Source organism: Diceros bicornis, chromosome 8, assembly GCF_020826845.1.
Source record: "Diceros bicornis minor isolate mBicDic1 chromosome 8, mDicBic1.mat.cur, whole genome shotgun sequence".
NCBI lineage: Eukaryota > Metazoa > Chordata > Mammalia > Perissodactyla > Rhinocerotidae > Diceros > Diceros bicornis.
The window spans coordinates 38306817-38322898 of NC_080747.1; the positions used below are offsets into that span (position 1 = coordinate 38306817).

The 16082-nt window shown below is 37.2% G+C and overlaps 1 protein-coding gene across 1 annotated transcript in view; it reads right to left on the reverse strand.

The window, feature by feature from the left end:
• Nucleotides 1-2662: 2662 nt before the first annotated feature.
• Nucleotides 2663-16082, reverse strand: part of LOC131409587 (cytochrome c oxidase subunit 7B2, mitochondrial) — a 128149-nt gene continuing 114729 nt past the window's right edge. The window contains exon 3 of the mRNA XM_058546995.1: nt 2663-3070. Coding sequence (XP_058402978.1) covers nt 2766-3011 — 246 coding nt within the window. The 5' untranslated portion in view covers nt 3012-3070 and the 3' untranslated portion in view covers nt 2663-2765. The remainder of the gene's footprint in view (nt 3071-16082) is intronic.

The following is a 16082-nucleotide window of genomic DNA, read 5'->3' on the forward strand; positions in this document are numbered from 1 at the left end:
AACGTCTTCCAGGATGTTGGATACTCTCTAAATAATGGCCATTTTCCCTGAGCTGGGATTTACAGGTCTGGGAATCAAGAGGTAGAGATGGGAGTGGCTCCTCCACAATTATCCCTAGCAAACCACTAGAGAAATATTCATTTCCTGTTCCCATAACTTTGAGTTTTGCTGGTCTAGAAGTTTTAGACTTCCTCTAGGAATCACAGCAATGGTTCTATTAAACTGGAAGATGAGAGTGCCACCCTGTTATGGGTAAAGAAACTTTGTGTCCTCTTTTGGGGATAGGATTAATGCGTTAGTTTTTGAGGAAAAGTTGTATTACGTTAGGTGAAAGTATATTTTTGCTATTGTCTTTGTTTGAAATATAGGTATGGTTAGGAAATATACGCACTGATGTCAAGTTGACAAGGGGTGGATTACTGTGACTTTATAAGTGTCACCTTAGCTAGGCTTGAACTACTTTTTCCAGAATTCCTGTCCTTCTACGGTTTCAGGTTAGGGCTGGCCACAAGAGAGAAATGCATGAGACAGGGATAGTGGACACAAGACAGCAATCATTTTACACTTACAAGGTTGGCATAGAACACCAGGCGCTGCGGCAGCTTGCGTATGGTGTTGCTGATCTTCTGTTGACTTTATTGATATGGAATAGCACCTAGGTCTTTAGCTAGTTAAACTCCTACCAGTTCTTCTTTAGCTTTTTTGAGTCCTGTTCCAGGTGAATGTGCACTTCCACAGTGAAGGGCACCAACTTCTCCCATAAGTCATCATGTCATCTTAGAGACAGTGAGAAACAGGCACAGGTTCCAGTCCATATTCATGATTCCAGTGCATCCTTCCCAATTCCAGGAGGTCCTTGCTCTCCTCTACTTCACATTCAACTTTCTTCCTTTACTGAGCATGAGATACAGAGCAATAGCCTTGTGAAGACTTCTCCACTATCACAATTGCATGGGAATTAGAACTAATTCCCATAACTAATCCTATATTCTATACTCCTCATACTGGTTCTGTCTCTCCCATTAAACATGACTGATACAATTAGTATGGAGAATACATAAAAAAACTTCTACAAATGAGTAAGACAAACAACTGAATAGAAAAATGGCAAAAGAAACAAACAGAAAAGTCACACACACACATAAAAACCCAAAAAGCTAACATAGGCTGTTCGACCTCATCAGTAATCAGAGAAACACAAAGTAAAATATGAGCTACTATTTTACACTCATCACAGTAGCAAATATTAAACTGTATGAAAACTCTAAGAGGGAGTTTGGATGGGGAACATGAGGAAGTTGTACATATTGCTGTTGAGACTGTAAACTATTTAACCACTTTGGGAATAATTTAGCAATACTGATAAAGCTGAAAATGGGCATTTCTTAAGACCTACCAACTCTACCTAGGAATGACCCTACAGGAACTCTCACATAGTAAAAATGGAGAGGAATATGTAAGGTCCTTTATCTAGAGAATAATGGTATTAATATATTTTTGAGCTTGAGGAACAGTACACTTACCTTGAAGTTACTCATCCACAATCAACTGTGATAGGCAGCCCTTAAGATAGCCCCCAATGACCCGTCTTGAGGTAATCATGCCCTTGTATAATCCTCTCCCCTTTTATACGGCCTTGATTTAGTGTCTTATTTCTAATGAATAAAATATGGTGGAGGTGATGAAATGCTACTTGCAAGACTAGGTTATAAAAAGACTGTGGCTTCTGTCCTGGTCACCCTCTCTTACTGTTACATTGTGGGCTGCCCTATGGAGAAACACACACAACAAGGAACTGATGTCTCCAGCCCATATCCAGCTAGGTCTGGAGGCCAGTAAACAGCCATATGAGTGAGTTTGGACATGGATCATCCCCTAGTTGTGACTTGAGATGATTACAGCCCTGTCTGACACTTTGATTGCAGAAGTGTGAGATCCTGAGCCAGAGGCATCCAGCTAAGTCATGCTCAGATTCTTGACCCACAGAAACTGTGAGATAATAAATGTTTGTTGTTTTAAGACACTGAGTTTTAGAGTAATTTGTAAAATAGCAATAGACAACTAATACAGCTTCTAATAATACACCTAAACTAATAATCATTGCAAACCCACAGTAGTAAACAAATTCATTATTTTCAGACTAATAGGGACTCTGAATTAGCTAAAGTCACCCATTAATTCATTAATTCAATCAATAATTACTAACAGCCTAATCTATCAGGCCCTTTTGTACGGATACAGTCATGAGAAAAACAGTGCCCAGCCTATGCTTTTACGGAGTTTTGCACACAGACAATAAACAATAAAACATTTCTTACGTCACATGACGGTAACTGGTACCGAGAAAATTACAGCAGGGAAGCAGGATAGACAAAGCCTGGTCTAAGTAGGAGTTGTAATTTTAAAAATGATCAGATTATGAATATGTTTTAAGGAAAGATTCAATGGGATTTGCCAGACAATTAAATTAACTTGTAAAGTACATATGTGTGTATATCTACTGAAGGATACCTACTGTAAATCATTAAGCCAGAAGAATACACGCTTTGTTAATTCTACTTTCAAATATTTATTATTCATAATCCCCTGTAATCTATACCCACTGCTACTGCCTTGCTTCCAGGCACTATAAAGACTATTCTCAATGACTTTTTAAGGTTTCAAATGTATTTTATTTCTCAATTATGTTAAATTTTAATGAGCAGCAGAGCCCTTAAATGACAAGTCGATTTTGAAACAATTCTGTATTACAGTAACTGTGATAGTTACTCATCATTCCACTCTTTTGGGGTGACTCTGCCAACAGGGGATAGGTTCCATTCTATTCCAATCTTTGTGGTTGTAAACACCCATGCAATAATACAGAAAATTGTTCCCCTGGCTAGCACAGTATTACCATGTTTGTCATGAAAATCTGGTGAGTGTTTTGCATGACTCTGTCTTGCCCTAATTTGCTGAATGCTTCGAATCCTGAGACAACTTAGTACATTTCTGGCCAAGGGAAACATCATGAAGGTGTGATACGACTGCAGTTGATTGCAGCTGCTGGTCTATTTTCTTGCAAAGAGACCTGGAAAAACAAAAGATGGGCAATGATATCTGATCTACATTCAGTTCCTCCCTCTTTGTCACCCACACCATCCCTTGGATTGTGACAAGGCATGTGAGTTTTGAAATCATGATGTCTGGGTTTGAGTCTTAGCTCTCCCACTGATTAGCTGTACAAACTTGAGCAGTTATTTAACCTCTCTTTGCCTTATATTTTTCAATGGCAAACTGAGACAATAATGTCTAGCTCCAAGGGGTGTTGTGAGATTACATGTGATAATCTATAACAACAACAACAACAAAAGTAAACAGACAATAAGTGTTGGCTTTTCTATTCTTCACAAACAGCCAATGGCTACTTCCTAGACAGACTCTAAACTCACTAGCATGCCTGATAAAATGGCTAAAATTCCCAACATCTCCCACTAGACCAATGGCCTGCCTATGTCTACTAAACTCTGGTTTCAGTCAGAATGACAAAGCATTCACAGCATATGTCATACCTCCTTGTCCCCTTGCTCTTTTTCTCCCTCCCTTTTAACTCCCTCTCTCTCCTCCCCTCTTCTCCCTCTCTACCTGTAATTCCTGCCGTGCACCTTCCTACAGGTAAAATTCTACTTGGCTTTTAAATCCCAGTCCAAAAGTCACTGCTTCTGTGAAGTCTTCTCCAAACCTCCCTTGGCTGAATGAGCCCCCTCTTCTCCAGGCTACTATACTTCTTACAACCGTTCTTTCAGAGTATTTAACATGATGCATTGGATTTATGATTTTTTAAAATAGATTTTGCTTTCTTAGAGCAGTCTTAGGTTCATAGCAACACTGAGTAGAAAGTACAGAGAGTCCCCATATACACTCTGACCCCACACATGTATAGCTTCTCCCTCCTGCACCAGAGTATAGTATTACATTTGTTACAAACAATGAGTCTACATAACAGTCTCTTATCAGATATGTCTTTTGCAAATATTTTCTCCCAGCCTGTGGCTTGTCTTGTCATTCTCTTGAAGAATTATATTCTCCTCCAATAGACTGCAAGGTCTTCATGAGCAAGGGATATAACTTTGCATACACAGTAGCTGACACAAAAGCATAGAGAGAACTTTTTTGAACCAATCTGAAATATAAATGAACACTGATGCCCTCATAAGAAGTCAAAATGAACACCGAGAATAAGTCAAAAAATCAGATGTACATGTTATAAAAGTCCTAATAATTTTTTTAAACAGATAGTTACACCGAACAAGAGATCTAGAAGCAGAAACATATGGAGGAGTTCTGTCAGTTTCTCTTTTTTGTGCAAGCTGTCAAACAGTGCTCAGTCTCTAACAATGACGTGTTAACTATGGCCCCAGTGTAGGCAACATGCATACAAAGGGCCTGAGGTCAGTACTTGTAAACTTGTAATTGTTCACTGAGATTTGCCAACTCAAATGACTTTACTCCCAACTTAGAAAATAAGACCCTAAGGTTCTCTTTTACCAGATGGTGAAGTGGTACTCTTCATGATTATGACAAAGAGGGCCAAAACAGAACCAAATGCAGTTCTTCTGAGGATCCAAATATTCAAAGATTTTTTTTCCTGTTAGTTAGGAATCTCTCTACCAAAAGGCACTTAGGCTGAAGGTGAAATGGGTCAGAGTGTAACAGGTGCAGCCTTAATCCAATACAAAAGCACTTTGTGCCACTCATTGCTTTCAGTCTTTAGGAAGGCACATAATGAGAGAATAACTTGTGATAACAGGGATCTCTTGTGGGTCATTGAGTCATGCTTGTTGCTTTATGACAAACTGATGTCACTATTCCTATCTTCACGATGTTAAGTTGAAACTCAGATATGTTGTCTCCAGTGATGTTGATCACATCCCTTTGTAGTTTAGTCCATCCTTTGGCTATTCCCATATCTGTGAAGCTTTTCTTTTCCATCTAGCCTGAATTTTCTTGCACCAATGTGTCCATTACTAAGAATTTTCTTTTAGGAACTCCTTCTGTAGTTTGTAGTTGGCATTTCATCCTATAATAAACAAACTGGCATCTTTTCATTCCTTTTTTGTTTTTCCTTGTCAGCATCAGCTACATCTGTCTCAGTTGCTTTCACATCTACCTTATATCTATTTTTGTTTACACAACACATGTAAGAGCTAGGAACCCATTGATCAGAGAAATTTTCCAAATTGCTAAACTCCACAGGACTTACTTCTACAATAAATTTTGTGTTATCGAAGAGCCCTGAGCCTATTACCCAAAGAACTGAAGCTAAAGATTCTAATATCCATATGAAAGCATAAAAAAAGGGAAATTCAATAATATAATGCAGGTAAAGAAAATGCTTCTCAAAGTAGATACTTTCTGATGAAAACAGACTGCAAAGAGATGGAAGAAGACAGATTTTTCTGGGTAATAACAAAGCAGAGGTTCTCTCATGCCTGTGGCAATAAAAGAAAAGAAATATTCTGAATAAATATAAATAGTTAAAGAGAGTGAAGTATCCTATGAGGATGAAAAGGAAAGATTGATTGTGTCATCTATTTTACACAGTAATGTGGAAGCTCACTTCAAGAAGAATAACTAATACTGGATCTCAATCTAACTGCGATAAGGATGTATATAGATTTGCAGCTTCACTGGTAACAATAATAATTTCAAATTACTAAAGGCCATAAAGAGAAGTAAAGCAATAATGCAGGAAGGAAACTAATATTTATTGAATATATGCCTGTTTACCAGACATTGTGCCAGAATTTTGCACATCTGCAAAAACGGTGTGAGATAGCGATTATTTATTTCCATTTTACACACAAGAACAACTGACAGGACAACATGTGAACTCAAGTCCTCTTATCCTAAACCCAGCGCATTTTTCATCTATATCATGTTTTCTTAAAGTGTATTCAATTCTGAGTATTGGAAATAAATAAAACAAAAAACCCCAGCGTGGCTACCAGAGATGGCCCTTTAATTGAAAATGGTTCACTTCCATTTACTATATATTTATTGAGTGGCTACTGATGTGTCAAGACCCCGGCTGGGTGCCAGTGGCACTGTGCCTAGTCTCAAGAAGCTTATGGTGAAGTGAGGGAATGAACAGAGCCACTGTTATAAGGGAGGAGACAGGCTAGAGGTGAGCACAGGGTGCCCTTAGTCCACAAAGATGTACACTTCAACCTGCAGTTCTAACAACCGTTTTAGAGGAAATAACACTTAGGCTAGATCTTGAAGGATGATTAAGAAATATAAAAAATAAAGCTGGGGGAAAAAAACATAAATGAAGAAGCAAAAGCAAAAGCACAGAGGGCTCAAATAGTATGGGGGCAGGGCAATCTGGTGAGTTCAACAACACTAGCTAGTAAGTGTGTAAGCAGCAAATGCCCACAGATGAGCCTGAGGGATGAGGAAAGGATAAGAGCACATTGAGGACTTTCTAGGCTTTGCTATGGCATTTGGACTCAATTCTATGGGTATTTCCCACTGCTGGTTTTGCTGTGAGTTAACAATGAGAATTCTTTTTTTTTTTTTTTTTTTTTGCAGGTAAGGATTCGCCCTAAGCTAACGTCTGTTGCCAATCTTTCCTCTTTTTTTTCTCTTCTCCCCAAAGTCCCCCAAAGTATGGTTGTATACCCTAGTTGCAAGTCCTTCTAGTTCTTCTAGGTGAGCCACTGCTACAGGACGGCAATTGACAGACGGGTGGTGTGGTTCCGCAACCAGGAAGCAAACCCGGGCCGCTAAAGCAGCGAGGGCACCTAACTTTAACCACTAGGCCATCAGGGCTGACGCAACAATGAGAATTCTTAATTCCGCGTTTTCACTTTCACAAAAATACAAAGAAATATAAGAAAATAATACGGGACCTGGATGATGTAGCTTATCAGTTTCTAGTGCCTGTGTTTATCTTTGTTCTGCATTTTGGTTGCACTAGTGTACAACATGTATTTGTCCTGGGCTAACGTGAAAAGAATGGAAGTGGCTTTTATATTTAAATGGAGTGTGTACGCCAGGGACAAAGCGAAGAATTAGACAAATGGAGTCATGTCACAGCTCACTATACAGCACAGGCATTTGAAAATAAAAAACTTATGGCCACTGCAAGTAGTGTTATAGTTTCGGGACAATATTAACTGTCATATTGAATTAATATTGCAAATTAGAATTTTCTTTGTTGTATAGTTGGTTCATTTTTAATTTAAAAATATGTTTTAATTTCATAGTTGCATTAAGCTTTAAACATAAAGAGGATGAATTTGGTTTTATGTTTACACATATATAAGTGGTTTTATAATAAAATAATTTAAGATGGTACAAGTGATACGAAATAATTGTTTCTCCTTTAAAAACATTTCATACATCATCCAAGTTTGAGAAACAGTCTTATAGGTGAGGTCTTATAGGTGAAGAGAAACTACTGATCGGTTTAATCAGGAAAAAGTTGGGGTAGGGAAAAATCTGGTGGAAAAAGCACTTTACAAAGATAATTGTTAGGTGAAGAATGGGTGGGAAGACGGCAACAGTGGCAGAAAAGTCAAAAGGTTAAGTAAATGTTTATTTCAATGGTTCATGAAAAAGATGAGGATCTGAATTAAGTACTAACAACGGAGACAAAAAGGAGATAGAATTGAGAAATATTAGGAAAATAAAATCAGACTGATTGAAAAATAAGTTACTCTAAGCAAATTAAGTAATCCATTCACTTAGCTTCTGGGTTAAAATTTTGGCCAAAAACTGTCTCAATTTCTGATAAAAATCATCAGACATTGACACTGTAGCTTGTAGCTGACCCAGGGAATTAGAGTGTGGGTGATCTAGGTACAGAATGCAGGGAGGTCAAAGCAGACATAATGGAGGTGCTCTAGGAATAGGTAGGTCTCGACAAACTGAGTAGAAGAAGCGAGACGGATCCTAAAAGGATTTACTATATGGTCTTGAGGAAAAAAATCAACTTCATCTAAGTATAGCCTAACATGAACCAATAAATGATCTGCTTAGCTTTGATATAAGACTTTCTATCTAATTTCTGGAAGAAAATTGGAAACTATATCCTACTTCTCAAATATGCCCAGATATTACTATTTAAGTATGTCACAGGGAGATGATGTTCAAGAAGGAATTAAGGGAATACCAGGGTTTCCCAATCTGGACTCTACTGATATTTTGGTCCAAGTAGTTCTTCATTGTGGGGGGAAGTCCTGAGCATTGCAGGGAGTTTAGTAGCATCCTTGCCTCTATACACTACATGCCAGAAGTACCTCCCTCCCCTCAGCTGTGACACCAAAAATAGATCTCCAGACGTTGCCAAATGTCACCTGGGGAGCAAAATCATCCCCAGTTGAGAACCGCTGTTGTATACAGAGCAAAGTGTCTCCTGTCATTTCTCCCACAATCTTCTAAATGACATTGTTCTATTCAATACAGAAGGCTTAAATTCTAAGAAAATACATTCTCCCATTCCCTACCATGGGATGCATACAGGTTGCCATCAACATTTTTTCCTGAACTGATCTTAATTTTTTAAAAAATATTGTGCAGTACAACTTAGATGAATCACTTAATCTATCTATCTGGGCATCTGCTTCCTCATTCATAAAATAAAAAAAGTGGAACCAATTTGGCTTTTCCCACACCTGTCTGATCCTAAGAGTCATCTGGAATCTTTGTTACCAAATGTAGATTCCTGGGCTCTGATTTCCTGATTGTAACCGAGTATCCAAGGGAGTAGCCTCAGAATCTGTATTTTTTAAACAAGTTCTCAGGAGAGTCTTGTGATCAGAGAAGTTTATGGAACACTGAATCAGATAATCTCTAAGGTCCTTTCCAACCCTAACACTCTAGATGTTTCCTAAGAGAAAAACATTTTAGGAAGACCATTTATTCTTTTAGGCCACTGAAAGAGTGCAGTAGTAATTGAATTCACCACCACTGTAATTTAGAAAGCAGTACCTGAGTGACCTAAAAGAGTTACAGGGACTCCTTGCGAAGAAGTTAGTCAACAGAAACACTTGGCAGCATTTAAAAGCATTAAAAGTACCAGTAATCCTGGTGTTTTGCTGTATAATCAATTATACACTTTCAAAGCTAAGGCTCCTAGACTACATTACTCAATTGTTAACACCTTCATTTCTACCCGCTTTTACTTCTACTCTTCTTTTTACAGCTTCAGAATATCGATGCAAAATAAGAAACAATAAAAAGGCAATCTTCTTGAAATGAAAATGCACATAACCTGCAGTGTCTTCCCTTCATTTATGTATTTCTCAGAAGACTGTGCTGCTCAAGGAGGGATTAAGTGTATACAGTGCAAAGTGTCTCCCATCACGACTCCTTAAACCTTCAGCCTTTTCGTCACAGGAAATATGGGAACCCTGCAAGAAGCAATGCTGCTGGTGGAAACGCTGAACGATGGCTCTATTTCATATGTAATGGCACCATCTCCTGAGATACTGAAGTGATGGATGATACAGCCATTTGCTTAAGGCTGTGTATTATGCCACTTTATTAAGCCGAAAAAGTTACACAAATGGATGTTACCCGAACAAATAAAAAGGCAGATCACAATACTGAATTATTATGCCAGGAGCGAGAAATAACAGAGTGGACAACTTATGGGTTGATGTCCTAAAATGGCAAATGTTGCCTGAAGAGAAGAGGGATATAAGGTATGTACTCTCCCTCACATTCTTCCCACAGTCAAAGTCTAAATGAACAGGCCATTTCTATCCTATATAGGATGCTGAAAATATTCAATAATGTTCATCTTGAGAATAATCATAGATTTCATTCAGGCAATTCCTTTTATAGACCTGATCACATTAATGCTGTTCGCTCATTAAATACCCATTGTGTTTTCTTTAGTCGCAAAGTGCTTTCAAATATACTCACAAAACAATAACAGAGAGGTTGAGAGCTTTTCTCCATGCCGTACTGTAAGTCAGTGGCATTATTATGCAATAATTCTTATTTTGTTCCCTACTAAACTTTAGTAAGTCCAGAAAATTTCCTCAAAGTCGATGACCATGTTATTTTTACATTACAATCCATCTCAAACATTAGAAATAGGTGACCCTGTTATTTCAGGCAATGTATTAAGTGTTAGAAAGTGGGTTGATGTGGTTATGCTCAAAAGATTTTATATTAACTGCATTCCATGGCTCATAGATGGTAGTATAGTCAGGTGCTGCTAGAAGAGTCTATTTCAGCAGATCAGGTAAGTCAAACATCTGGATAAATGCACAGCATTTCTCCAAACTAATCTTGGAAAAGAAAGAGATCATGGTTATAATAAATTCTAGAAACTTTAAAAATTTTATCCAGAAAGTGATATGGAGTCATGGAAGGTATTAAGAATGTGAATTACATGGTCAATTTTGCAGCTTAGACATTACTCAGGTATGAGTGTGGGGAAGGGTTTGCAGGGGAATACTGCAAATGTTCCAATGAGTAATGATAAGGACTTGAACTTGGACACTTCACCCAATTAAGGTCTCAGAATGTGCCAGTTCCTTATACCTGCAGTCATCATATTTCTGCATCTAATCCTTAGCTTTGCAGAGCCAGACCACAATTCTTTTGCAGAGGCACCTAAAAGTGACAGCCTCTGAGGATCCACCTCACGCCAATGGAACTCTCAGAACTTGATGTATAAACTAGAATGTGGGAATTTATTTTATTAACTTTAAAAGAAGGATATTCCATTTCAGTGACTGCAATACACAATTTATCTCCTAGCTTTACTAGCTTGACACTGATTCCAATCATAAAGTGACTTTATATCAGTATTTCCCAAAAGCTGGTAAATGACTATTTCACTAGTTCTGTTTGATGTTAGTGGGTGTTACGTAATAAAAGGGCTGCAATGTCATCTAAGTTTGGGAAATATGCAGGTAACAAAGTCAAATTCCTCTTTACTGAAGTATTTTCCAAACTTCTATTGTGCTAACGTACAGCGATTCTCTGAGTCGGATGGCATGTGGTGCTTTCCAAACTTAGCTGAACATGCCGTGCTTTTTCTCCCCTGGAGTATATCTCCATATTAGTGTTTTCCAGAACACACTTTGGAGAACACCGAAGGATGTTTCTGTGTTCTCAATGCTGTTACATCATTGTACTCATTTCCAATGGTTTAATAGTTCCAGGAGGCATTTCACAAACTATATCATTTTCTTGTGGGGACTTTTAACATATGACTCAAGGAGTGGAGAGTGTGTGGTAGGCCCAGGGTGTCTTAACAACCCTCATAGTAGCAATTAACTCTAGACTTCATTATGTGGTTCTGACTTCTGCAGTTTTAATATTTGTGTAGATGTTTCTCTCCTCTCCACATCTACCTTTACTCATTAAATGCTCTATGAATAGAAAGATCACATGATTTTGCAGCCGCCATTCGAGTTGCATCAATGACTCCTCATTGCATAATTTAAAACTTTCATCTAAATCTTGAAATGAAAATACACAAGCCATTCCTGACTTTAATCTAAGTATGTCACTGATATATTTACATAAAAGTAAAGGAAAAAATTAAAATGTTTAACTTTTAGCTATTAAAGACAGTTTAATTTTGAAAGACACATTTACCAAGTGTTTCCATTTTTCATGAAAATTGTTTTCAGTTGCTAACCAGAAATTAGGCCAGTAAAGGTCTACTCCAGACGTTAATTTTGATCAAATTCCAAATGCAGATTGGAATATTTAGCGCTGCAAAAATAATCCTTTCCTCCTTGCTTCTGAAATCTCCAGTTTTTTTTTCTGACTTGGACTATCTCTGTCTTCCTAAACTCTGCTCAAAACATATCTGTAAATAAAACCTTTATGAGTCAGGCTTCTGTTATTGCCATCATCTGGGCAACTTATGGAGCATTTGCAGAGAAATTCCCTTTGAGGAGCAGAGCACTTCATTGCCCTGAGGTAGTAACTGTGATCACTCTGCAAGTTGTTTTACCAGGCCAGTTCTGTCTTTCAGTATAATTTTTTTTTCTTTCACTTTCATACAAGTTTGGAAACTTTTCGAAAACTTAAAAAGATGTTAGCATTTTACCTTCTTTTTCCCTTCCATTTAGGACTTATTATTTGGAAGTGAGAAAGACTTTGGTCAGAGGGGCTGACTTTGGTATACTGATATTTTTTCCTTGTAGATGCCTTAGAAACAGTGAGACAGGATGTACTTTCCTAAACCTTGGGGCAGGGTGCCTGCTTTAGTAAACTGCTATTTCATTTTAGTTTTTATTTTAAGTTCCTGAGGGAAGGACACTAAAGAAGAAAGCAAGTCTGAAAGAGGTTAGCCATCTAAACATATACCACAGAAATTCAGAACACAGATTCTTGTTTTGAAATCCTAAGATTTCCAATTAGAATTCTAGTTTCAAAGAGGTTACTTTCAGTTTCTCTTTCTTTAATCTAATGGAATCTAACATTTCATAGATTAAAAGGGCATTCTTAAACTAAATTACCATAATTTAATCATTTGAACATTTGTTAATTGGAAAAGTAAGATTTCTCTGCAAACAGGCCATAATTTTGATTACACATACAATTTATACAGCTTAGAACCACTGCTGATGATGGAACTGTGGGCTTCTTTATATAGATAATGTATTTTATCATATTCATCGAATCTAAATCAGAAGATCTGAAAGACCCAGACATCACTTTAAATTGCCCTTTAATGTCTGTAGTATTTAATGTTTGTAGTAATCTTTTGGTCACTGGCCATTCATGACTTGATATTATAAATATATGTTGAGGAAGAAGGTGGGCAGGAATAGAAGGATGGGGAGCAGACAGTAAATATATAGATCCAGCTATTCCTTTATAGGATTCACATGCTAATTGAGGGAGAGGCAGAGAACCAAACTCATGTACGTATTTTTCTAATGCAAGCTAGTAATAAAAGTGGCACAGAGATCTAAGTGTAGAAACAGATGAGGGACCTGAATCTTTTGCCCTCCTCTAGAATCAGGACATGACTGAGAATGGAAAATGAACAGCTTCCTAAGAGCAGGAGGATGCTGTTACCAGAAAAAGGTGGAATATATAATGAATGGACAAAAAAAAAAGTTGTCCACTATACTAGAAGAAAAATTTGATCCAATTATAGGTCCATTGGGACTGGGGGTGGAAACACAGAGATTCACTCATTAAATGACAGGGCCCAGTGGACTAGATCCTCTCTAGTTTCTTCTATCTATTTCCAGAACTGAAGATGCCCTTTCAAGTTTTTTGCATAATGAAAATATCTTCTAGAAAACCCTAAATAGCATTGTGATTATTTTGCTGCTTAAACATGATTCAACTGAGCTCCAATTATGTGACTGCAGCCTGCTAAACACTGGAGTTACAAAAATGGATAAGAACAATCCATTCTTTCCAGGAATGCTCATTAGTGGGAGAGACAGACAGATAATCATAAGGTTTCAATGTGAAAAGTGTTATAACAGATGTGATCAGGAAGCTATGTCACCAAAAATAAGAGGTACCTTTCCCATCCAAAGAGCTCCTGAAGAGCTTCCTGGAGTAACAGATTAATGAGCTAGATTCTTAAATAGGCTCAACCAGATGAAAAGGAATGAGGGTGAAAAGGTTTACTAAAGGCTTTTCTCCAACTCTCAAGGCTAAAAGTTAGTTATCAAACACTTCCTCTTTAAAAGTGACCTTCAACTCCAATCACATATAAATCAAGAGACTCTCCTTTAATGTCAAATTCATAACAACAGCACATGTAACAGTGGCACAGAAGCATCATATTGGAATAAAGCTCCTTCTGGCTTTTTGCCAACTCTATAATACATTTTCATCTTGATTGAACATCATATTATAATCACCAGAAAAATTTGCTGTTAATGTTACTAAGAAATAATAGCAGATAAGCTTCAGAGACTTCTTTGAGAATAAATGTAGGCAATTTATAAGACTAGATAGACACCAAATAATCAGAGTTAAGATAGTTAGCATACAATTGTGTTTAGAATTAATAATGTCCAAGGTGGAGCCATTTTCTGCATTTATTTTAAAGTTCATGATGTTGCACTATCATCTATAAATTTATAATTTACATTAAAGAGCCAGGAAGAATAACTAAGGAAATCTTGGAATTAATACTGGAAAAATAAATCATAGCCATGCTTCATAAGCACATGCTTCAGGTAGGACTGGATTTAAGCTAGATTATGAAGGTGTTCCCTTAAGTATTCTTACAACCATTGTCACATGTTATCTAAGAGCCTACAAATGATAACTGCCAAAATATTGACAAAGTCCAAAACTATTGATACAACATATATCCAGCAGCTAGGTGATGCTGGGAATTCCCTACATAAAACATTCATTTATTTGACTGCAGAAAATAGTCCCAGAACAAAAAAATAATACTTTAAGCCAAAACAGCAATTTATACCATGCAAACTGTACACAGTGTGAGAAAGTGTAGAAGGACACTACCCCACGGAAAAAGGAATCCAGTTTCAAACTACTATTTAATAAACCCCGGGCATTTCCTGAGCTTCCATTCATTCTTCTCGCACTCCATCCAGTTTCCACTCCATCATTCTATATAAATAGGTATTACAAAGGTCTCTGTCCTGAAAATGGATACATTAAAATCACTTTTCCTTTCAGCTACAGTAACCAATAAAGCATCCCTCCTCTGGATTCCTTCCCTTCCATTAGCTTCTATGATATTCTCTTAGTTTTCTTCCTATTTCTATGGCTATTTCTTCTTTAAAAACTCGTCTTCCTCTAACAGGTCCTTAATGTAGGAGTTCTTCATGGCTCAGGCATAGGTTTCCTTTTGTTTTCACTTTACATGCTCTCTCTTTCTAGGTATTCCTAGCCATACTAATAAACTTAATTATCATGGGTGATTAGATGACTCCCAAATTATATCTCGACATATAAACCCTCTTCTTAGTTTCAGGGCAATACGTTAAACTGTCTTCTCAACATATCTCCTAAGACATTCAAATTCTAAGATATTCACAAGATAATTCAATAATTTGACATCTGCAAAATCAACAGGCCTAAGTGTACAACCACACTCTTCCACTTCTAAACTTCGTCCTTACCAATGTTCCCCAACCCAGTAAATAACACCTCCACCCATACAGTTGAGCAAGTTAAACTCAGCAATCATTCTTGATACCCTCAGCTTCCTTGAAACCTTTAATACACCACTGGATTCCTTTAATTTTTCATCCTAAAAATATCTCAAATCTCTTAACTTCTCTCTATCCAAACTCTTTCCATCATAGCTCAACTTCTTTTCATATGCTTTCCTTCAATGGTGTTCCCACAACACCTCTGCCATCCCCCATTCCCTATGTATTCTCCCAACGGCTTACAAGTGATCTTTTTCTGTTTGAGGGTTTTTTGTTGTTGTTTTTCCCCCAGTTTTATTGACGTATAATTGACGTATAACATTGTGTAAATTTAAAGTGTACAATATGATACGTATACTTTGTGTAATGATTACCACAATAAAGTTTGTTAACACATCCATCACCTCACATAGTTACCATTTTGTGTGTGTGTGTGTAGTGAGAGCATATAAGATCTACTCTCTCAGCAAATTTCAAGTATACGATATAGCATTGTTAACTATAGTCACCAAGCTATATATTAGAGCCCCAGAACTTACCTTACAATTGGAAGTTTGTACCCTTTGACCAACATCTCATTTCCCCCACTCCCTGTCACTGGCAACCACCAATCTATTCTCTGTTTCTATAAGTTTAGGGCTTTTTGATTCCACATATAACTGAGATAATGGAGTATGTGTCTTTCTTTGTCTCACATTTCACTTGGCATAATGCCCTCCAGGTTCATCCATGTTTTCTCAAATGGCAGGATTTCCTTATTCGTCATGGCTGAATAATATTCTATTGTCTGTGTATGTATGTAATACATACATATATTACACATACAGATATTTTCTTTATCTATTAATTTGTCAACAGACACAGGTTGTTTCCATGTGCAATCTCTTCTTTCCCTGTGATATCACTTCAAGATACTAGTTTTGTTTCCTTTGGATACATACCCAGAAGTGGGATTACTGG